Below are 23,390 nucleotides of genomic sequence, written 5' to 3' on the forward strand. Positions count from 1 at the left end.
AAGCCCAACTGCTGCCTGCTTTACAGAACCTCCTGGATGACTACGGATTTGTGTCACTGCCCATTTCCATGAAAGATTTATTCATGCATTTTGCACAATGCCACAATCCCACATGCAACTTTTAAAAAGGATAATAAAGGATGATCTGCATGACTGCCTTGGCAAGCGCAATACCTGCCAGGCTCAACGGCCGGTCTCGCGCTGCCGCTTCAAGGACCCGGGAGGAGGAAGGCGTGAAGGGAATCCCGAAGGCGCGAAAACCTCGCGCATGTGCAGGCCTTCCGCCTGCGACAGCCCAGTAGGCCGGCCGAAGCGAGCGGCGATGGGATGTGGGAGGGAGCTCGCTCGCCGCCCCGCGTGTGCCTATGTGGGGCACGTTACAGCCCCGTGACATCAGCGCCACGCAGGCAGCCAGGCAGGCAGACGGCGAGAGCCCCGCGCTGGGCGGCCTCTCCTCGCCGCCGCCGCCCCGCCTCTCGCCGCCCGACTCACCCGCCTCCCTCCCACGGCACACCAGGCAACGGTTGGGAAACACTGTTTTAGAAGTTGGAAGGGGTGCAAAGATGAAAATATGCACAGTGTGACAGTGACCAGGCTCTCCCCACTTCACAGGGAAAGCGCAGCTCATTTCTATAAAGAATCATGCTCAACATTTGTGCAAGCAAATGCATCCTCCCTTCCACCAATGCACACCCCAAGGTACCTCTGCCTCAGGGGGGTCAGAGGTCAGGTCAGGCAGCCAAATTCACTGTAAATAATAAAGCCTTCAAGCATCAGTTTTCGGGTGAAAAACGGTCCTGATGCCAACGGGCCTTTCCTCCTGCCATGCTGAACCGTGGCAAAGGTTAAAATGATGACACCAATCTGACCATTAAAGGGGGGGGGCATCAGTAGGGAGGAAAGAGGGGACTTCTGAGTTGTATGGAGCGTGTTCAGTGCTGGAGAGCGATGGAGGTCAGGTTCCCCAGAGAACTGGGAAGAGTCACCTTACATATATATATAAAGGAGGTAATAGCAGCAATAAATGTCAGCAGCATTTTGTCTAAAACAGTAATTCGCCCATAAGAAAATAAATCCCCACCCGCCATCCTGTCTACCTTTCAGTTTTCACATCAGCTTCTCGCTGCTCTGGCAGAGTGCACTGCCTTCCACATTACTCGGCAGGTCAGCTGTGTGCTCAGGAAAATAACAGCAGGCAAAGATGACTTTCAGGGAAGTGAGGCCACTAGGAGAGGCGGATTTAGGGAAACGCCTGCCCTGGGCACCGAGGTGAGAGGGCTCCACAGCGGGTGCTTCAACAATGAGGAACAGCAGAAGACGAGAGGTGGAGGCACCAAATTTTGGCATTGCACAGAGTGCCTCTGAAACGTTAGCCTAAAGTCTGCCACTGCTCCCAGTACAGATCTCCGGAACCACCAGCCACCAGGCTTCTGGTGGGACCTAGGAAGAAGAGGCATCCTGTCCTTTCCATCACACGGCTGGCTAGCAAGGCTCAGAGGATGACTGGCAAGGGAGGCCCCTCAGCTGAGTTCCCGTCAATGGAGCAGCTAGTATTTAAAACAAAGGGATTTCCCCCCCACCCAACGTCCATTAGCAGAGCAACCAGGGGAGGCTCCCCGCTTCGGAAAGAGGAAAGAACACAGAGGGGCTGCCTTTTAGTTGCTGTAGGAGTTAACTGCTTTGTAGCACCTGAATAAAAAAGTACAGCAGTTTGTCCAGTTAGGCAAGCCAGAAGGTCTCAATTTGGAGTGGGAGGGACAGGATTATAAGGCAGGCTGCCATTTATTTTAGGAGGGGGGGCATTCACATTTGTTTATTCTGCAGGGTGGTGTCTTTGTAAACTAGAGGAAAAATAAGAGTAAAGGTGTATTTGTGGGACATAAGGTAAGGATACCTTGGTTTCTTATAGATACAAGCTTCCCGGCTTCCCTTGCCAAGCTAGCTGGTTGGGGCTGATGGGAGCTGTAGTCCAAAACTGGAGGGCGCTAGGTTGCCAAAGACTGATCTACATGCTAGTTAAGGCATCCCAGTAAAACAATGTTAGCTAACCTGTGGCCCTCCATATACTGCTGGACTACAATTCCCATCATCCCCGACCACTGGCGAGTCTGGCTGGGACTGACAAGAGTTGGAATACAACATCTGCAAAACTCAGCTTAGCTACCCTCTGCAGTAGAACATCCAGACCAAACAGCCTTGATCAACATACCAGCGTTTCGACACCCACCCAACTACTCTGGTTTCCAACCAGTCTCCACAGGGAACAGCAGAGGTTACCAAATCCAGATCTCATTGGCTAAACGTCTCTCCCATCTACATAGAGCGATGTGATGAATGTTCACTTCACATTGCATGATCAAGGATATGTCTATAAAGTCTCGTAGAAATGCCAGTGTTGAAAACTCACAGTTCAAAGCAGTCAAAGTAGAGCAGAGTGAGTGATATGGGTGCCTCCATCATTGGGGGCCCACCACCAATCCAAAGGCTGCCATTAGAAGTATAAGATCCAGATGGACAGAAGTCCTCACAGCATGGCTTCTGGAAACTAGCTGCCTGCATAGGCAACCACCCATGCCAACAAACCAATGGCCCTCCAGAAGGCAAAGGAGGAAGAATGCAACAGGACGCCTCCAAATCAGTAAAAGTGTTTCCGGCTCTGTTCCTGCCATTTGTTGTAGACTATAATTCCAATGACGATGGCAAACACGATGGCAACCAACGAGAAGAAGACGATCAAGAAGAGAGCAAGGCCACTCATTGGTTCCATTGGAGTCTCTACTGCAAAGGATGGAACACAGATCAGGCTCAGCTACCAAGAAATAGCCATGAACAACCTTGTGCCTCTTTGGCTGAATTCCTTGGCCAAACGTAGCTTCACGTCAAGAAAGGTTAGCAGAGTGCGTAGGCATGGAGGACAGATTTAGTTTGTGGTTGACTATTCGCCAGAATACCTAGATGGGATCTAAATCTCAGATGTATTGTCCCTTTGAGTAACAGATTCTGGGAAGAGCAGCAGGAGGGGCTCATCTAGAGATCAAGGGCCCATCTAAGCTCAGTGCTTTCTACACCAGGGAAGAGGGTGCCTAACTGGTGGCCCTCTGGATGTTTCTCAACTACAACTCCCATCACCCCTGACCACTGGCCATGCTGGCTGGGGCTCATGGGAGTTGGAATCCAACCACATCTGGAGGGCCACAGCTCCCCACCTCTGGCTTTCACTTACTTGCACAGCAGTGGCTCTCCAGGGTTTAAGGCAAAATCTTTCCTGGGGATGCTGGGAATTGAAGCTGGGACTTTTTTCATGCAAGTCATGTGCTATGCCAGAGAATTGTGGCTCTTCCCCACAAACACCAGCCAAGTTGCTTCATCTTCCTGGTCCCAAGGAGTGTTGAATTACAAGTCAGGGAAGTGGCATCCATGCTGCAGACGCACAAGTGAATTATCTGGACAACTCATAAGCCTTCAGGGACTTAACATCTGACCTTTGAAACTGACCTCCTTCTGTCAGTGTTGCAGACAAGGCCCATTTCTGCACAGGTAAGAATTAACTGTGTGATATCAGTATCTTAAGATCAAAAGAGCAGGACTCCTCTGCAAGCAACCAAAAGTCTGCATCCCTACAGCATCTCTTCCTGAAACTCCAGCCCTAAAGCCCCATCACTCCACCCACCCACACTTACTTCCAGGCAGTTTCATGTTCTCCACCACAGGTAAGAAGACTTCTTTGTCCCGCTTGTCCTCCTCCAGTGTCCGTTGAACAGTCAGTTGGTACAGCTTCAGGGAAATGATGTCATGGTTATCTGGGGCAAAAGAGGAATAGGGAGAAGGAAGAATGTGAGCACAATAGGCAGGCAGGCACTCCCCTCACACCTGCTGAAATTCCCCCTTGCGTGGGAGGGAGCACAACCTCTACTGGTTGGCCAGGTAGCCTTCCCACTTGGCTCTCACACACATCTCAGGAATGGCTTGCGACCATTGTTCAAGAACTCTGTTTTGTCAATTCTATCTGGAGAAGAGTAGACAGATAGCTCTTTCCAAACTCCTCACAAATAGGAATGACTTTGCCCATCACTGACTGGAGGGAACTTTGTGGAACTAGGCTGCCTAAACAGACCCAACACCAGCGGCTGTGTGGCAGTCCTTTAAGCTGGACTTCATTAACATGCTCACAGAATGGCAAGAGCACACAGCTGCACAGCAGACCCCTTCGGTCAACTTAGATCCACCCTCTCCTTCCCACTGTACAATGGCAGTTGCCCCTGGGTGATGCAACCATCCTGAAGTTCTCCCCATGCGCAGCCAGCCATTCCTTTAGATTAAAGAGGAACAACCAGCTCTGACTTATGGACAGGATTTGCATCTTCAGAGGAGAAGCTGTGCAGCCCTTAGGCCACTGGGGTGCAATGGGCAGACAGAGGTCACCGCTAAGCAATTATAACTTATAGAAACTTTGGTGAGACATGAGTAAAAAAAGGGTGAATGAGCCCAGTTGGGAGCATGTAAGAGGCCATGTCTAAGTGAGAGGAACCCACACAAGGCACATGAGTGATGCCCATTTGAAAATGAGACCCATGAAAATACAGCCGGTATGTTTGCAAGTGCAAGGACTGTGAGCTCAGTTCTAATTCTGAAACTCAAGATGTTCCTAGGTGCAATTTTCTCTTAATTCTAAGTGCACATCTTTAGCCCCTGGCTACAGCTGATGCATCTGTGAGTTGTAATGTAGATCCCACAAGCCTGAAGTCTGCCCTCGCCTGGTCCAGAAAGACCAAGCATAGGCAAACTCGGCCCTCCAGATGTTTTGGGACTACAACTCCCATCATCCCTAGCTAACAGGACCAGTGATGAGGGATAATGGGAATTGTAGTCCCAAAATATCTGGTGGGCTAAGTTTACCTATGCCTGAGAAAGACTAAAGATATTTTAGGCATCTACAAACAGAACTACAGGAAAACATGAGAGCCAGCAGCCATTTATGGGTTCACTTTTTCCTGAACTTCTTCATTTCTGCTTCTAGGAGATCTGGCTTTGGACTCTTGAAAAACACTGCAGCAGGAGGAGGATGCTTTCAGCCGGCCTTAAAAGCAGTACCCGACAGGTCCCCGGTGACAGAAGAGACCCCAAAGTAGTAGCCACGTGGCAAGTGTACTCCTGGGATGTCAATGCAGTCTCTCCATTCATGCTTGCCATCGATATCAAGCAAGACCTGAAAAGAGAGAAGACTCAATCCAACCTACTCCTTTCTGAGGCCACACCTGAGGAATGCCGGTGGGAATGTGGAATGCAGCAGACGAAGTGCGCAGAGAAAGACTCACCGTAAGCCTCCTCTTCACATAGCGGATCACCAGAAATGTGTCGTGGTTCAAGTTGCGCACCATTGCTGTGCATCCACCAAGTTCAGTGGGTCTGCCATCTCTGTCGTGGTCATAGGCGAGGGACCCATTGCTCACCATGGCAGAGACGTATGGGAACACCCGCTGGAAGGGAAGGGAGGAACTGCAGGTCAGCCGGCTATTTGCACACTGCTCTGTCAAAGGTCTGGTCACATCCAGGGGACAATGAGGGGAAACAGGCATGCAGGGAGCCAAGCAGGACAGAGACAGAACCCAGCATGAGCATTAGCAGGGCTGGGACTTACTCTGGACAAGCAAGCACAGATCAGCACAAGCTACTCCTACGTCTGAGCAAAAGTTAAGGTCTAAAAAAGGGTTGGGCAACAGCACTCACTCCCAAAGGAGGCAGTGATGGAGAAGAAAGCTATCAATGTCTACCAGCCATGATGCCCAAGTTCTGCCTCCACGTTCAGAGCTAGTAATGTTTCTGAATGCCCGTTGCTGGAAGTCACAGGAGTGTGTGCTCTGGTGCTCAGTTACTTGCAGGTTACCCACAGGCACAGCAGAAATAGGAGAGGCACGCCCCAAATTCTGGAAGGGTTTGTTTTGATGCTCTCCAAACACAATGAGTCTCACCTAGCAAATAGGTACAAAACTAACTAATGTACAACGATATAAAATGCCCACCACCAGCTTAAGCAACTGTAGCTCAGCCTGAGCCAACAGGCTGCTCCACTTGACTAAACAATAGGCTGGAGACTTCCTGGTTACTGCAAGATGGCTACAGACGGAGAGTGAAGTTCTCCATGAATGGTTTGATTGTCGTGAGAGAACACAGGCCCTTTGCCAACCTCACGGGAGAACTTAACCGTGGGGCTTGTGCCCCATGAAATTCTTCTAAGAGATGCATCTTGCCCTTTTAGACTATACATTTCTAACCAGGCAACATCAGTGTATTACTTCTGATATCTGCATCAAGTGTTGTTAAGTACATCATCTTTCAGCACATATAGACTATGGAACTGGGCACAGAATTCCATTTCTTAAAACTTCAAGTTTTTTAAAATAATAATAATCCTCAAGTTTCTAAGCCATATGATTTATTAAAAATATGCTTGAAAGCCTGCAAGAGCCCCACCCCCAGCCAGCATCAAGTCAGTCAAAAGCACAGATTCTGTTTCGCTGTTATGACTACTGGATAATCCACTGATAGACCTGCCCTCCTTTATGGATTTGCCTCAACTCCCTTTAAAGCCATCTAAAGCAGCGACCATCGCCACACTTTGAATACTGAGAGTTTCATAATTTTTAACAAAAAACACTTGTCTGTCCTAAAGCCACCATGCAAGGTCTTCTGCTAAAGGGAAGAGGTGAGAAGGAAGAAGTTTATAAACTCATGCATGGCATGAAGAAGGCAAACAGAAAAGTTTGCTCTCTCTCAAAACGCTAGAACTCATGGAGCTCAATGAAGCTGAATGCTGGAAGACTCTGGACCTCCTTCACACAGAGCATCCTCGCTCCCACAAGAGGCAGTGATGGCCACCAACCTGGAAGGTTTTAAAAGAGGACTGGACAGATGCATGGAGGAGGGGGCTCCTGATGCCTTCAAGGCCAGAGGCAGTCTGCTTCTGGAAGGCCCGGGGGGGGGGGGAGAAAGCTCTTGCACTCGGGTCCTGCTTGTGGGTTTCCTCAAGGCATCTGGCTGGCCACCGTGAGAACAGGATGCTGACTAGATGGGCCACTGATCTGACCCAACAGGCTCTTATGTTCTTAAGCGGGCAAAAGACCTCTCCCTCTTCCCAGGCACTTTAGGTGACCATCATGAAGCCCTGTCTGCATCTTAGCACAGAAGGACCCTACTACGTACCTGCAAGGCAACTGTGTGCTGCCTAACAGTGGAAGTAGCTCTCGGATGGTCACAGTGTGTCACTTTTCAGTTTTACTAGTCCAAGTCCATCTTGGACAATTGCCCCCATCTACAGATTATGAACTGAAGCCTGAAATTTGTGGTTAGAGCTTGTGCTTTGCCCAAGGCCAGCTGAGGAGTCTGAGATTTGAACCCAGAGGTCCCTAAAGTCCAAATGCATTAAACTGATGAGACTCACAAGAGAAGGCAGGGCAAAATATCCCAGTAACTACACATATTGCAAAGCCAGATCTGCAGGGAAAGGATGGTGAAGAATGGAAAGATAGAGGGTGGTCCAGTAAAACAGGCTGTAATTCAATAATTGCCGCTCTGGTTCTAAGCACTGGAGTTTTCCGACCTGGGATATTGGCAGACATAAAACTCAAAAGCAGTAAGAGAGGCAGACTGGCAAAAAGAACGCTACAAGCTTGATGCAAGGCTAGGAGAGCATCTTCAAGTACCTGGTTTCCTGAGGAATACCTCTTCTTCTGGGCCTGAGAATCCAGAACAGTTATTGCAAAGCAAGGGAGAGAGGGAAGGAATGAAGCAAGAGACAGTCATCCAACAGACAGTTAAACATTGACCTGTAAAACTACACACCACCACTCAACCGTGACCAAGATCCACATTGGGGAAAGCCTTGGCAACTATTCATATTCCTGGAATTGATGGTCAGGGATATTTTGATACAAATCTAAAGAAACTCTCTAAAAGCGCAAGTGAGGAAATTTAACCACAAATGGGCTCAATGATATGAACTGAAGTACCCAACAGTACCAAGCAGGAACCCAGCCAAACCATGTGCTTGCATATATGCAATGGAAAGGGGGTTGTGTTTTTCAAACTGCAAATCCTGACATTAAAAAAAGACAGCTTTTAAATCCTGCCCAGCATACTTTATTTTTAAAATTATTTTTATTAAATATCTTCTTGGGTTACAAAAGTACATATTATTTGTTTTCAGATCTTGACGTCCTTTCTACAGATCAGTTATATTCGATGTGAGACTTTAATGTTGCACACAGTATCAAGACACTTCTTGACGCACAGAGCTTACCAGCCAAATGCTTCGTAAGCAGTGCCGCCATCCCCCAGCAAGTCATGTGCACCAAGTTCTTTGCACACTTGCCAGACAACCAGACAACGCGAAGGAGAAATCAGCTGAATCAGATGGCCAAGGACACCTGTGGCCCTAGAGATCCACCTACAGTGATGGCTCCCTGTTGGACCAGCCTTTCATCCGGAGGGGCGTCTTCACCTCCATCCACTGTTGGTCTCAGCTGGCAACAGGCAATGCTGCTACTCCTGAATCTGGTGCAACTGGATCACTCTCCTCATTCCTAACTACAGGGAGGAACCAAAGTGACTCACCCTTCAAGGAGGCTGCCTGCTCCCTGCCTGAGGTATGCCTAGACCAGTAGCTCATGCAGAGGCAGAGCAGGTGAGGCTATTCTGAGGCAGGCAAGTGACTTTACAATAAAACTCTCTTGCGCGTACAAGTAAAGTGAGCCTTCTTTTTCAATGGGGGGGGGGAGGAGGTGCTTCACTTTCCCCACCCAAGTGTATGTTCACCCTGGCCAAGACCACGGGGAGCGGGAAGAGAAACTGGACTTCCTTTCATGGGAGGGCCCAGCAGGGTTAGTACCAGAGGTTCAAGAATGGCTTTCACTGCCATTTAAGGTAAATTCAGAGCTCCTCTGAAGGGAGACATTTCAAAAGGGAATACAAAGAGCCCCCTCAGGTAGGCAAACAAAAGCAAAGCTCAAATAGTATTAGCAAACCTGAGCAAATATCAGCTTATTTGGAAAAAAAACAACTGCTCCGTATTTCCACAGCAAGGCCAACCAGATTTTTTTTTTAAAGGTCTGAAATTGCAGAGCCTCATTGTGCAGCAAGTCTGCTTGCCATTTGAAGAGGAGAGATCCAAAGGAAACATGGGAAGGGGTAGTTTTGTTGTCGCAGAGCTGCTCTGCTCCACAATAAGGTGAGCCGCTACAGGGCATGCCACATTCTGCCAAGGATGGTCCATGGTACAAACCATTTGATTCTGGAAGCCATGTTCAGAGGTCTTGATTTAAAGTGACCTGTGGTGGACAGGGAATGGGGGAGACAGAGGGGAGGGAGAGAAAGAGATGGAGACCTGCTCCAAGGCCTTGGAATGGGGTCATTAGTTCAACTGTATTACTGAACTTGGCCACCCTTGTTCTGAACAACCTTCCCCAACCTGGTGCCCTCTTGATGCCTTGGATTACAACTCACATCAGCCCTAGAAGACACCAGGCTGGAGATGGCAATTTCAGAACACTGGGCAGAATATTCAACATAGCACATCACAGCTGTACAGAACATCTGGCAATTCCAACCAGTTTAACTTTCAGAATAGAATCGGATGGCAAAATTTTCCTAGATTGTACAGCTTTAGGTTGCAGGAAGGGATTAAAACATTTGATTCCAATGAAGAAAAACTCCCTGCACATACAAAAATAGAATTGAAAACGTAGAATCAAAAGCAAGCAGCATTGGCTTGGAATAACTAGTCAGATGGGTTTGGGATTTACAGGTTAGACATTATCGTATCTCAACCAAGACAGGGCAGTAATAGGATGAGAGTTGGGAATTAAACTCAGAAAAGATTTCACATTGACAGAGAAGCTGCAATATGGCAGCAAACCTGATAGCAGGATGTCCTTTAGGGCACCAGACAGAAGCTCCTCAATTCTGACTTGGTAAAAAGAAAAAGAGGCAGATATAATAGTCACTGATTCAAGACAAGGTTCCTTCATAGTTCCTTCCTCAGATATATGATGCATGCACACTTCCATGTACAAAAACATTTGCATCAATCTCAGTAAAGAAGGCAGAAACCAATAAAGATCTTGCAAGTTAAGGAACGTATTTTAAATAGCTGGCTAGCCCATCTTTTTTTAAATGAGGAGTTACCACAATTCTAGTCCTGGCTTTGTCAGCCTGGTACCCAGGAGGCATCTGGGACTGCATCTACCACCAGCCACAACGTGGTCATATGCTCATCATCTGAGGCCCTTTGTGTGCTTCCTCCATGAGAGGTCCAGAAGGAGGCAACGCGAGAACGGGCCTTTTCTACGGTAGGGGCCCATTTGTGAAATGCTCTCCCCAAGGAGAATCACCTGGCGCTTTCATTATACATCTTAAGGCACAGGGTGAAAACATTCCTCTTCAACCAGGTCTTCGGCCTTTAACTATCTATGGCCAGAAGTGGGCCAGATGTTTCTAAATGTATTTCTTTCTCCTCTTGGTTTTAATGGGGGTTTAGTTGGTTGTAAGTCACTTTAAGTTGCCCTGGGCAAGATAGAGCAACTAATGTATTTAATAATAAATAATACTTTGCTGGGGATCATGGGGAAGCATGGCCATGTTGGTGGAGCCTGTGGGGAGCTGTCATCCAAAACACTGAGTGGGCATGAAGCTCAAGAAAGCTATGCCCAGTGGATATAAAGTTATACAGGGAAAAGCCTGGGAAGCACATGGGCAAAGTTGGTTGAAGCAAAGCTAAATATATATTTCCTGTCATTGGGGCGTGTGGCTTCAGTGCACAGTTTCTCAGCCCTTCAGATGAGTAGCAAAAAGCAATGCTTATGAAAAACTGAATTGATAGAGACCATGACAAATTTACATTGTGCTGGAAGTATTAAAATCCTGCACTCTAAACACCCAGATCATGCTATTTGTGGTTCATTTTATTTCATTCATGGCCAACTGCAGACCCTGAACCAGCTAGTAAGCAGAAAACAGGCTTAGCACTTAAAAAACCCAAAACCTTCATCCCATTGCTATGGACACCCGGGACACTGAACAACAAGGATTGCCCCCCCCCCCCGCTTTCCCACTGCTTTAACCGCTGTTCCAAAGCCAACCTTACCTTCTGCTGTTTTTCCTCATTTGGATAGGTGTCTACAAACACTCCCAGCCCTAGAAAGTTATCCTTGCTCCCGAAGACAGGCCCTAGAACAGATGTCAGTGTGTTCACCATCAGCTTCCACCAGCTGCTGCTTTCTAGCATTTTACTCCACCACTTGGTGGAGCAAGCAGAAGTTTGAGCTAAGCAGGCTTATTCCCCACAACCAAACTACAGAATACCTGGCTTCCCGTTTGCACAACTTTTGGAAAGATTTATTAATGGATGCCCATTACAACACATTTCAACTTTATAGCTTATTTTGAACAATGCAAATCTACAGCAGAGAAGTGCCTAGAACCAGATGAGCAGACATTGGTGTGGCAACCATTAATTATCTCCCAGTGCACTTTCTGTTGCATCCCCTGACATCACAATGAAAAAATCTGGAGAGATTCTTTGGGGTTCCCACTACATACTGAAGAGGGAACATGCTTCCCGGTTATGTTCACAACTTAAACTAGTACTAGCTTGCCAACTTTAGCAGTGCAAAACAATTGCAGCAAGAAAACAGTAAAAAGGAAATTATTATTATCATTATTATTATTATTATTATTATTATTATTATTACTCATGATGGGGGGGGAGAATGCAGGAGCTGGGTTTTTAACTCAGCAGCTTTAAGTGTATTGCCTTACAGCCACTATAAAAGAAGAAAACCTAAACTGGAAAAATGGTACTCCATTCAATAAAGTTCTGTTTGAGGTAGCTTTTAGCTCACTTCCCATCCATTACATAAGACAAGTCGTCTCCCGGTGCATTGCAAATGCAAGAGAAGATGTCAATATACACACACAAACCCCAATCCACAGCAAGCTGATCTGTGCTATCAGAATCTAGAGACGGGCGCAAAGCAGCCAGGTGGCTCACTGCTATGGATCTGCATGCATTCGGTCCCTTGAGCAGTGGCTTGTGGTTTGGCAATGCGCTCGAGAGAAAAGTCTTTTACCTGGCTGCATACGGTCCTTTGTGTACCAGATTGCAAAGCCATCTCCATTCAGATTCTTCTTTCCTTGCCCGTGGATTTTGAAGTGTACCTGCATCTCCCAGTCTCTCAAGTAACAAGGCTGCAAAAAGTGGAAAGGGGACAGGGAGAAGACAATGTGTTTGTGATATCAGGGATGACTATTCCAACATCTGCCACACAAGCACGTAAGAAAAAAAGACGACTTTTGGTCACATTTACACTACAAATTTAACCAGATTTGTTAAATGGCTTTCCACCAGGAAGAAAAGTATTCCAAAAGCACTGTGAATTCTGTTATCAACCTTTAGTTTAAATATACTTTGAATGCATCTACTTTGCATGCAGAAGGTCCCAGGTTCAATCTCTGCCATCTTCAGGTAAGGCAGGAAGAAGACCTCATCTTAAGCCCTGGGCAGTAGGCAGTACTGAACTAGACACTCTGAGCAAGGAAGCTCCCCGTGTTCCATAGCACAAAAGGACAGGCCTCTGCCCTGAGAGGCTTACCATCTAATTTGGCATAGGACAGTGATGTGGATTTTCCACTATGCAAGCTGGGGTAATTTGCTTTCGAATTTTTTCTGATGCCCTACAGACTGATCTAATTAAGTGTGTTTGTTGACTAAATGCAAGTAAAACAAAGCTTTAAAAAAGAAACAATATTTTTTGTTAAAAATAAAAAAGCACTAGAAAATTTTGCATAGAGAAATTTACACTAGGGCTAGGCAATATTTGGTTTTCAACCTCATGACATATCAACAGCTAAACATTGTGATATACTGATGTATCACAATGTCTGAAATAAGGATGGAGCTATGAAGAGACATTGGCTGGCGTCACAGTTCTTCTCACATTGTGACTTTTGCTTTTTTTTCTTCTTCTTTTGAAAATAATATTTATTACTTTTCCAACAATTTAAACACTACAACAACAAAAAGAACAATACAATACAATACAAAAACACTACATAACACTAACACATTAAACTAACAAAACAAAAACAGTTTAAAACACATCAAACAATTTCAGTATCTTATCTTTCATTCACTTATTTCAACGACCTCCTCACACCTCCCTTTTTGTATTCCACTTCTGTTAATTGTTTCAGCAATTCCTTTCCATCTTCCTCTGTTTTCTATCCTATAATTATCATAACACATTCTAACCTTATTTTTTCCTTTAATATACTATTAATCTATTTATACTTAATTCCTTATAACATTTCTACTAAAGCCATGTAACTTCATTCCAACATTCTTCTAACATTCATTAATTTTACAGTATTTCAGTAAATAATCTTTAAACTTTTTCCAGTCTTCTTCCACCGATTCTTCTCCCTGGTCTCGGATTCGGCCAGTCATTTCCACCAGTTCCATATAGTCCATCAACTTCATCTGCCATTCTTCCCGGGTGGGTAAATCTTGTGTCTTCCAATACTTGAGTGTTCTTGAGTACTTCCAATACAATGAGTATTCTTGCTGCTGTTGTGGCATACATAAAAAAAGTTCTATCCTTCTTTAACACCAATTGGCCGACCATGCCCAGGAGAAAGGCCTCAAGAAGGTATATTTAAATGCCTTTTTCATTTTGTTATAAATCATCTCCCAGAATGTCTTAATCCTTGGGCATGTCCACCAAAGGTGAAAGAATGTACCTTCAGTCTCATTACATCTCCAACAGTAAGAGCTGTTCGACAGTGGAATTTGCTGCCAAGGAGTGTGGTGGAGTCTCCTTCTTTGGAGGTCTTTAAGCAGAGGCTTGACAATCATATGTCAGGAGTGCTCTGATGGTGTTTCCTGCTTGGCAGGGGGTTGGACTCGATGGCCCTTGTGGTCTCTTCCAACTCTATGATTCTATTTATTGTCGGGCAAATGGTAAATTTTTCCAAGCTTGACTGGTGTCATGTACCACCTATAGATCATTTTCATTAAATTTTCTCTTAGGGCATTACATGCCGTAAATTTCATACCTGTGGTCCATAACTGTTCCCAGTCAGCCATCATTATGTTATATCCAACATCTTGTGCCCATTTAATCATAGCTGATTTCACCATTTCATCCTGTGTGTTCCATTTCAACAGCAAGTTATACATTCTTGACAAATTCTTGATTTTTGGGTCTAACAATTCTGTTTCCAGTTTTGATTTTTCCACCTGGAAACCAACTTTTTTGTCCAATCTGTATGCCTCCATTATTTGGTAATAATGGAGCCAATCTCGCACTTTGTTTTTCAATTTTTCAAAGCTCTACAATTTTATTCTGTCTCCATCTTGTTCCAGAATTTCGCAATATTTCGGCCATTTGGCCTCCATATTGAGTTTTTTCTGTGCCTTGGCTTCCATTGGTGACAACCATCTTGGGGTTTTCTTTTCTAACAAATCCTTATATCTTATCCAAACATTAAACAATGCTTTTCTAACAATATGGTTTTTAAACGCTTTATGTGCTTTGACCTTATCGTACCACAGATATGCATGCCAGCCAAATGCATTATTGAAACCTTCTAAATCCAACACTTCAGTGTTTTCAAGAAGCAGCCATTCTCTCAGCCAGCAAAAAGCGTCTGATTCATAATAAAGTTTAAGGTCTGGCAGGGCAAATATCTAAAATTGATTCATAATAAAGTTTAAGGTCTTGGCATCAGTTAATATCTAAAATTTTATTCGAGGCTTCTTGCCCTGCCAAACAATTCTAGAAATATATTTCTGCCACTTCTTGAAACAATCCATCTTATCCAGAATTTGCAATGTTTGAAACAAAAACAACATCCTTGGCAACACATTCATTTTTATCACAGCAATTTGGCCTAGCAATGATAACTTCAAATTTGTCCATACTTCTAAATCCTTTTTCACTTCAATCCAACATTTTTCATAATTATCCTTAAATAAATTCACATTTTTAGCAGTCATGTTAACCCCTAAATATTTCACTTTCTTAACCAATGTTAGTCCTGTCTCCTCCTGAAACTTCTCTTTCTCATTCTCAGGTTTTTCTCTAAAACCTTAGTTTTCATCTTATTCAGCTTAAAACCTGCTACCTGTCCAAATTCTTGAATCAGTTCCAATACCCTTTTACTACTAGATTCTGGCTCCTGTAAAGTCAATACTAAGTCATAAGCAAATACTTTCAATTTGTATTGTTTAGCTCCCACTTGTATACCTTTAACCTCTTGGTCCTTTCTAATCATATTCAACAAAACCTCAAGGACCGATATAAAGAGCAATGGAGAAATTGGGCAACCTTGTCATGTCCCTTTCTCAATCTTAAACTCTTCTGTCACTACATCGTTCACAATTAATTTTGCCTTTTGTTCTGAATAAATCGCACCTATACCGTTTTCAAAACCTTGACCTACCCCCGTCCCCTGCAGATTCTTCTTCATAAAACTCCAAGAAATGTTGTCAAAGGCTTTCTCTGCGTCCACAAATATCAAGACTGCCTTAGTAAAATTAACTAATAAACTGAAACTGACACGGGGACAAACAGAAGAAGACGCCTTCACCCCGGTATGGCTCCCCTTTATCACATACACAGCCTAACAGGACAATGACAATAATCCACCAACAGCATACAAATCAATATGGCTAACCTGATCTAAAACACCCACCCACCCAACTCACACACGAAAACAAAGATCACCACAGCCAATCACAAGCAAACAATCACACCCATGGCCAACCCCAACTTCTCTCACCACCAAAGGAACACAAGTGAACAACACAAGCAACGCTGACACCAAACTCTACATACATTAAACATAATAGAAACACCGCCACCCGACCCCACCCCATCCATCTTCCCTCTCTCCACCCCCCCTTTCTTTTTTCTTTCTTTTTTCTTCTTCTTCTCCCCCTAATGCCTCAACAAATGAAACGGATTTGTAAAAATGTTACATGAAAAGAAAAATATACGAGGCACTACACTTCTGTAAAACAAGAACATCCTGAATAAAATATATATTTTAAAAAAAGACTGCCTTGGTATTGATATTCACTTGTAGTTTTTCTAGAATATTAATTATATTCCTCATGTTATCAGACAAATGTCTGCCCGGGAGAAAGCCCACTTGGTCTTTACACATTGTGACTTTTGCATAGTCCCAGAAACTCCAGCGGGTGCAGAATGCTGCAGCGAGGCTCCTCACAGGGTCTCTGCCATGGGAGCATATTCACCCAGTGCTTTTCAAGCTGCACTGGCTCCCAGTGGAGTACAGGGTCAGATTTAAGGTGCTGGTTTTGACCTTTAAAGCCCTTCACGGCCTAGGGCCCTCGTACTTACGGGACCGCCTCTCCCGGTCTGCCCCACGGAGAGCCTCAAGGTCCATAAATAGCAACACCCTAGAGGTCCCGGGGCCTAAGGAAGTTAGATTAGCCTCAACCAGAGTCAGGGCCTTTTCAACACTGGCCCCGGCCTGGTGGAACGCTCTGCCTCATGAGACCAGGGCCCTGCATGATCTGATTTCTTTCCGCAGGGCCTGTAAGACAGAGTTGTTCCGCCTGGCCTTTGGCTTGGAGCCAATTTGATTCCCTCCCTCCCTCTCTTTTTTCTTTTCCTTCTCCTGCGATGAGGCTACATTTTAATATTTTAATGTTCCATTATTTTAATGTTGTATTTTATTTTTGTTTTTAAGTTGTAATCATTCATCTTGTTTTTATTATTGCTTGTAAGCCGCTCTGAGTCCGGCCTTGGCTGGGGAGGGCGGGGTATAAATAAAAAAATATTATTATTGTTGTTGTTATTATTATTATTATAGCGTGCACACACCATGATTTACAATATATTGCTGGGTCAAAATTTATGACACCGATTTTATTATAATTAACATTAATTAAATTTATCTATCACCCTATACCCACATCTCTCAGAATGGTTCACAGGATAAAATCAGAATATAAAACCACAAAATACTTTAAACAAGAACTCAAACCGCCTCCCCCCCCCTAAAAAAAATCATGATATGGACTTCAAATCAGTTTTGGCCAATGTATCTATATATCATCCAGCCCTAATTTCCACCCCACCCCACGGCCCAGGGTTAAAAGAAGGAAGAGAGAAGTGGTGAAATTTCTGGAAGCAGGAAAATGGCACGGCATCCCACAGTTGTTCCAAGAGACCTTGGAAGGGGAAAGGGCACATCCTTAGTCCCCTTGCACAAATCCAGCCCAGGGCCCCATGCTGTTTGTGGTGAGCCATAACAGCTCAAAGGAGTTTTAAGGCTATAACCCAACATACACAGGCAGCTCAAGAGGAAGTTTTAGCAGGGCTTATTTCTGAGTAAACGTGAATGAGGTTGGCTTGGGAATCTGTAGCACAGATGTTTCTGTTACTCCAACAATGAAGAACAATGCAGCTGAAAAGTGTGTATTGTGCAGGTGGGGTGAAGAATTCAGTATTCAGAATGGCGTCCCCTTTGTTGTGTGCTACCCTCTTTAGTTTAAGAAGGGAAACAGAAATGCGCCTCAGCCCTGATGCTGTTCTCTCCTAAATATTTCTCTGTTGTATTTCTGCAAAGAAGCAAACATCAAAAAATTGAGGGAGAAAGAAAGTTTCCATCAACTTGTAGAAACTGCCAATTTTGTGAAGATGCAAGAACAGATAAGGCATTCATTGTTTAGGCTACTCATTTGGAGAAAATAAGAATCCAGTAAGCAGGGAGGGAAAGGCTTTTGTAAACCAGAAGGAACAAGGTCCTTTTATTTATTTCTCAAGCTACCGATGCACAAGAGCCCAACAAAGCAGCTGCTAACTGCAGGCTGGCAACTTTGGCTCCAATGTGGACAGTAGTATTCCCTTTGCCACACCCAGCTCCACCTTGTCAGCCCTGATTGGAAGCCATCAAGCAGCGCCCTGGACCTGGTCTGATTTCGCACAGCTCTGAAGTCTGTTGAAGCACTTGAATGCACACAAGTGGAATTATAAAGGAGTTCAACTGTCTCCATTACGTCTACTGAAAGGAAAGGTAGAACTTAGAAGCAGGCTGCAGAAATGCACATTAGCAGAAACAAGCATCAACCTTTACAAAACGCAAACAGCAAAGAAGAGTGCTTTCGGGATTCCTCTTGCAAATAATCTATACATTCCCTTGCCAACTGAGTGCCAAGAAAATTAATCCCAGCTGGTGTTATTAAGATATGGGGAACTGCACACAGGCATAACAACAGAGCAAAATGGCATCAGTTTAAGGAAAAGGGGGAGTTTCCCAAGTGGAAAGACTTCAGGATCTGACTAGCCCAGTGCCTTGATAGTCAACTCCACAAACAGCTGACAACCTACTACTGTCAAGTTATGAACCTTACTGCCACTAAAATACAGTATTAAGGCAGCCAGCTGGTAAAATGCCTGAAAATTTCTACACTGAATCTGGCCAGTGCCAATGTTTTGCTGAACCTCTGGGACAGCAGAAAGAAAAAGGGAGTTGGCCAAACATAACACACAAATGATGAAACCCAGTCTGCTTTTGGATAGTATGAATAAACACTGAGCTTCTATCAGTTTCTGGTGTCTGCAAAGTCCAGGTCATTTAATACCTTAATGGGTCAATATTCACTATCACATTTACTGAAGTAAGAACAAAAGGGTCTTCCTGGATCAGAACCAATGCCCCTCCAAACCTGCATTATTTCCAGAAGCACTCAGATAGATTTCCCTAGGAAGCTGAAAAGCAGAGGCTCTGGATATTAGGAAATCATTCATATTATGATACAACGTACACCCTGCCCAAATCTCCTCCTCAGCATAACTATTACAGGTAGCCATGCAGTGGAGAGGGAGCACACCTCCAGGAATTTTCAGTACAGGAGCAATAACATCTGCTGGACCCCCTTTGCCTTGGCAAGTGAATGAAGTAATAACAAGGCTTTCAAGTTCTGAAACTGTTTGTGAAGATTAGCATAAAGGAAGTTGGAGAAAAAAGAAAATAATCAAATAGAGGGTGGATGCTGCTTGACTTTTCTTTGCTGATGTTCCTATTTCATTCTAGCACTTTTTGTTTGCAACATTTTTACAAAATGGTTTGAATTCCTATGGTTTGTTTCCTCCAGAGATGCCATGTTCAGTCAGCATGCTAAGATAAACTACGGCTTTGCTCATGCTTGATCTTTATCTTAAATTATATTCTTTGGGCAGAAACAAGCAATTAATAGAGATTCAGAAACACATCTTTGTCTTAAGCAGTGTTAGAAACTGGGATAGAAAAGCTAGGAGCCAAAACAGAATCTGTAGGTGCCATTTGGGGTTGGCAACACTTTTTATTTATCATTTTGATAAGCATGAACTAATACACAATTCACATAAGTGACATATTGTGTGAACAAACACCGGCTCCCTTGGCCTGAAAGTGAGATGAGCGCCACAACCCCACAGTCGCCTTTGACTGGAGTTAACCGTCCCTGGGTCCGATACGTTTTACCTTTTAACATAAATTGTTAATACGTATTTAATTTGGTATTTACAATAAAAAAATATTGGTACCATACTTCGCATTTCAAAACACTCTACTCTTTATTGTTAAACTCCTTAACATATTGTCTGTCTTTAACATATACTTTTAGGCTTCAAAGCACATAAATTTCCATAATCCTTGAGTGTCAGCCAGGCACAAAAAACGGCAAACATGTAGCAAAAAGGTTGCATTTAGGTTGGAATATGTGGACTGACCCTGGATAAGGTGACTTTTCTTCTCAAAGTCATTTCTTCTAAAAGCCTTAGCTCAAGGTTGTCATCTGAACTAACCAGATGTTTAACTGAGAATCAATCACAGTCAGTCCATCATTTGAAAAGTAAGACTTTAGAGCTGCCTTACCCAAAAATGGCAACTAGACATTCCGTTCTGGTGACTGCAACCCTGGTTTCAGGAGCTATTTGGCAACGTTCCTAATGCTGCTCTTGTGTTGCCATGGGCATCTGATGCTAGCTTTTTTTGTTTTAAAATACCAGTTTACTGAAGCAGCCATGGAGACTGGCACATCAGTCAGCAAGCCCAGCGCCAGAAAAGCATTATGATCGCTGAAGGTGGTTTTACTGCTTGGAAGCTCACTTTTAAAGTCATCTCTGATCTTGAAAATAAACATGAGCCACACAGTAACTTCTTCAATATACAGCTCTGGTACAAAGAGAACTTTGTAACCAACGCAACTTGGCTTTGAAACATAGTTCGTTTCACATCTAATTTTGCCTGCACTCCATAATATTTTTCGGCACATCAGACACTCTAAATATTAATCCTCACAGGATTTCATTATCATTATGAATTGCCTCACCTTTCACTGCTTTATTTTCAGATAGGATAACATCAACAGAAGAACTTACAAGGCAATTATTTCTGGTGTAATGAAGCCCTAGAGCCCACCGGCAGACAATTAGAGGAAAATAAGCCTTACCACCCTGTTCCAGAGAGCGCCCTGCTTGCTCTGAATATCTGGAGTGAGACGAACAAACTGGGTCATCACCATCGCATTGCCCATAAGTTCCCACAGAGAGGAGCTGGCTGATCCTACACCTGAAAAAGTGAGGAGCAGAGCATTTAAGCCATAATCCTAAAAACAGCTATTTCATCACAGCTTAGTACAACCAAGAAACAAAAGCAACAAGGAATCTGCAACTGAAAGGATACAGAGACAGCACCCAACTTGTTTTCTCAGTGACTGGGGACAGCACATCATTATGTTTTCCCATACAGGTGAATGGTTGACAGTCACTTCTACTGGGAGAAGTGCTTTAATTCACTTGAGGGCAATTAACCCAGCAAGAGTAAGAATGTTGCTTGCCCCGATCTGGTGGCCCAGGCCTTGCTGGTGGAGATGCTATAGAACGTGCCATGAGGCTCTGTGCACAGAAATACACTACAACCACCACCAATGTGCCCCAATCATACCAGCATAAAAGCCCACCCAGTCACAGGGAGAGGCACTCTGCTGGTCAGTTTATTTTTTGTATTATTTCTTAAATCTGTATACCACCCTTCATCTGTAGATCTCAGGGCAGTTCAGAGCACAAAAATACAAGCCAAAAACACAAAATACATAACAAAAGCAAGAAGAAGAGTTCACTGCACACAGGCAGAACTTCAATCACACCCAACATTTCTGAAGGGTTTTGCACAAGGAAGAAGGCTTCACTTGTTGTATTCAGAACTTAAATATAGCTGCAACAGCCTCCTTTCCATCTAGTCTCAGAGGCACACAAACATTGGGACGCACAGCCTACTCCACAAGGGTACTCGCCCCCCCCCCTTCTGTCCCTTGGATAGTTGCACAGAGCAGAAGCGGAGCAGCTTTGCATTCCCACTAGGCGCCTTTCAGAGGAAAGGTTTCCACCTGTTGGGTTTCTTATGTACATGAGGCTGCTCAGGGCAAAGGGGCAGCCCAAACAGGCAGCCCCACCTTTTCCTTCCATGAGCCCCCCCTTGGGCCTAGGGACAATCTCTCCCTCCCCAAAGCGGCGCATCACCTCCTCCCCCAAGCAGCACAACGGAACATCTGCACAGCTGGCCAACACCCAACAGGTGAAGCACTTCCTGCCCAGAAATGCACCATTCAGCCTTCAGTGCCTACATGGCTTTTGAGCAGCTGCCTTGCAGGCAGACATCCAACGGGGGAAGCGCCCCCCTGTGATATGGGGGGGGAGCCCAACGAGGGAGCCTTGCAGAAGCTGCACCGGGAGGATTCCTGCCTGCCTGCCGTGAGGAGGGCGCAGCTCACCCTGGTAAGGCTTGGTGAGGGAGTGCTCCCGCTTCAGGTGCTCCTCCATCTGCTCGGCCCGGGACCCCGGAAGCAGCAGCAGCAGGAGGAGGAGGAGGAGCAGCCCTGCGGGGCCCCGGCCGCCTCTCCGCGGTCGCGCCGCCGCCGCCGCCATCTTCGCCCGTCCTCCGGCCCCGGCGGGCTCTTTAAGCACAGCCCCGCCCCCGTCTCCTCCAACGGCCAGTAACGGACGCCGCTATCATTGGCTCTCCCTTTAGGTGCCGCCCACTTCCGCGTCGTGCGCGCCAGTCTGTTGGCTGGAGTGCACGCCCGTTTCCTTAACCGGCAGAGAGACGAGGTTCTGGGCAGCTTCGCCGGAGGCTTTATCCGCGGAGGAGTCTGGGAAATGTAGTCTGTGGTCCTGCTGAAGGCCGTGCTCGGAGGCTTCTGGGAAGGATGCTCCGCGCGGTCTGGTCGGGGGTCTGCTCCGCTAGATGTCTCCAGAGGGTTTTAATGGGCAGGTCCCCGCCATGCAGTTCAAGCGAATTCGACGCACATTTAAAGGACAAGGCCTCCCCATTCCCCCCCCCCCGCCAGCATCCTGGGAGCTGCAGTTTGGGCTGGGAATTGTAGCTCAGCGAGGAAGAAATTGCAGCGCCCAGGCTCCTGGCGGGGAAGGCACGTGCTCTCAATGTGCTTTCAGTGTATGAAGTGCGCTGCTCCTTAGAGGACTTTTATCTCTTGAGCAGACATGGGTATAAAATTGCAGGGTGCAGCAGATCACTTCCTGTGGCTTGCCGGACCAGATCTTGCCCACAGGCATTAAGTTACCCCCAGCCCAGCCCTGCTGGACCCAGTTCTTTGGTGTCAGCCTTCCTCCTTCTAGCCTTCGTTGCTATTTCTCTTCATCTTTTAAAATGAGCCATCGTTCTCTGAAAATCGATAGTGACTCTCTTGGTGTTCAATAAGGGCCCACTGCGGTTAAGTGCTTGCACTGACAAAAACCATGAAATTATTTTTCAATGTCCAATTAATGCTGGCAGGAAGTCAAGGCCGAAAGCACCGCACCGGCTGCCAATATGCTACCAAGCCCATTTCAGTACTGATAATCAAAAGTACTGGTTTTAGTACTGCTATACAACACCCTAAACAACTTGGGAATCTGGTTGCCTGAGAGACAGATCAGCTTGAATGTTAACATGGGCAAGGAAGATGGGCTCCCACCTGTGGCAGAAGTGGGCAGCCCAGCGGAGAGTCTTCTTGGTGGTTGCATCCCAGCTGTAGCTCGCCGTCCCTCTGAGATTCACCAACACAATTGAATTGTCACTGCCAGGTGAAGACTGGGTCATATCTACACCAATACTCTTCTACCACTTTAATAGTCTTGGCTTCCTCCAAAGAGTTGTGAGAACTGTAGCTTACTTCTCCCAGCACCCTTTACATAGTAATTTATACTTTCCACACCAATTTTTCCATCAATAAATCCCTGTGGATTTGCCATGGAATGCCTGCATGTCAAAAAGAGATGTGTGAACCAGTATATCCCAGGTCAGTGACTGAGCTGATCAGGAAG

The 23,390-nt window shown here is 45.4% G+C and overlaps 1 protein-coding gene across 3 annotated transcripts; it reads right to left on the bottom strand.

Moving 5' to 3' along the window:
• Positions 1–544: 544 nt before the first annotated feature.
• On the bottom strand, positions 545–22,011 carry LMAN2L (lectin, mannose binding 2 like). Of its 3 annotated transcripts, XM_081201002.1 has the most exons (9): positions 21,839–22,011; positions 20,519–20,637; positions 12,123–12,240; positions 11,138–11,220; positions 7,701–7,733; positions 5,316–5,477; positions 5,092–5,206; positions 3,681–3,800; positions 545–2,778 (listed from the first exon to the last, which is right to left on the bottom strand). In XM_081201002.1, the coding sequence occupies exons 1-9, from the start codon at positions 21,990–21,992 to the stop codon at positions 2,636–2,638; spliced, it is 1,047 nt and encodes a 348-aa protein (XP_081057128.1). In that variant the 5' UTR covers positions 21,993–22,011; the 3' UTR covers positions 545–2,635. The 3 variants fall into 3 exon arrangements, with proteins under 3 accessions (XP_081057128.1, XP_081057129.1, XP_081057130.1); XM_081201003.1 differs by lacking the exon at positions 7,701–7,733; XM_081201004.1 differs by lacking the exons at positions 7,701–7,733; positions 11,138–11,220; positions 20,519–20,637; positions 21,839–22,011 and having other exon boundaries at positions 12,123–12,237.
• Positions 22,012–23,390: the final 1,379 nt, after the last annotated feature.

This window comes from Podarcis bocagei, assembly GCF_964188305.1.
Source record: "Podarcis bocagei genome assembly, chromosome: 7".
In the NCBI taxonomy this organism is placed as follows: Eukaryota; Metazoa; Chordata; class Lepidosauria; order Squamata; family Lacertidae; genus Podarcis; species Podarcis bocagei.

Excerpts from the sequence above, each read along its gene's own strand:
- LMAN2L (XM_081201002.1), bottom strand. The coding sequence starts at position 21,992 with ATGGCGGCGGCGGCGGCGCGACCGCGGAGAGGCGGCCGGGGCCCCGCA. Across the intron at positions 20,638-21,838 it reads CCTCACCAAGCCTTACCAGG|GTGTAGGATCAGCCAGCTCC; the intron begins GTGAGCTGCGCC and ends TCACTTTTTCAG. Across the intron at positions 11,221-12,122 it reads AAAGGACCGTATGCAGCCAG|GGCCTGTCTTCGGGAGCAAG; the intron begins GTAAAAGACTTT and ends CATCTGTTCTAG.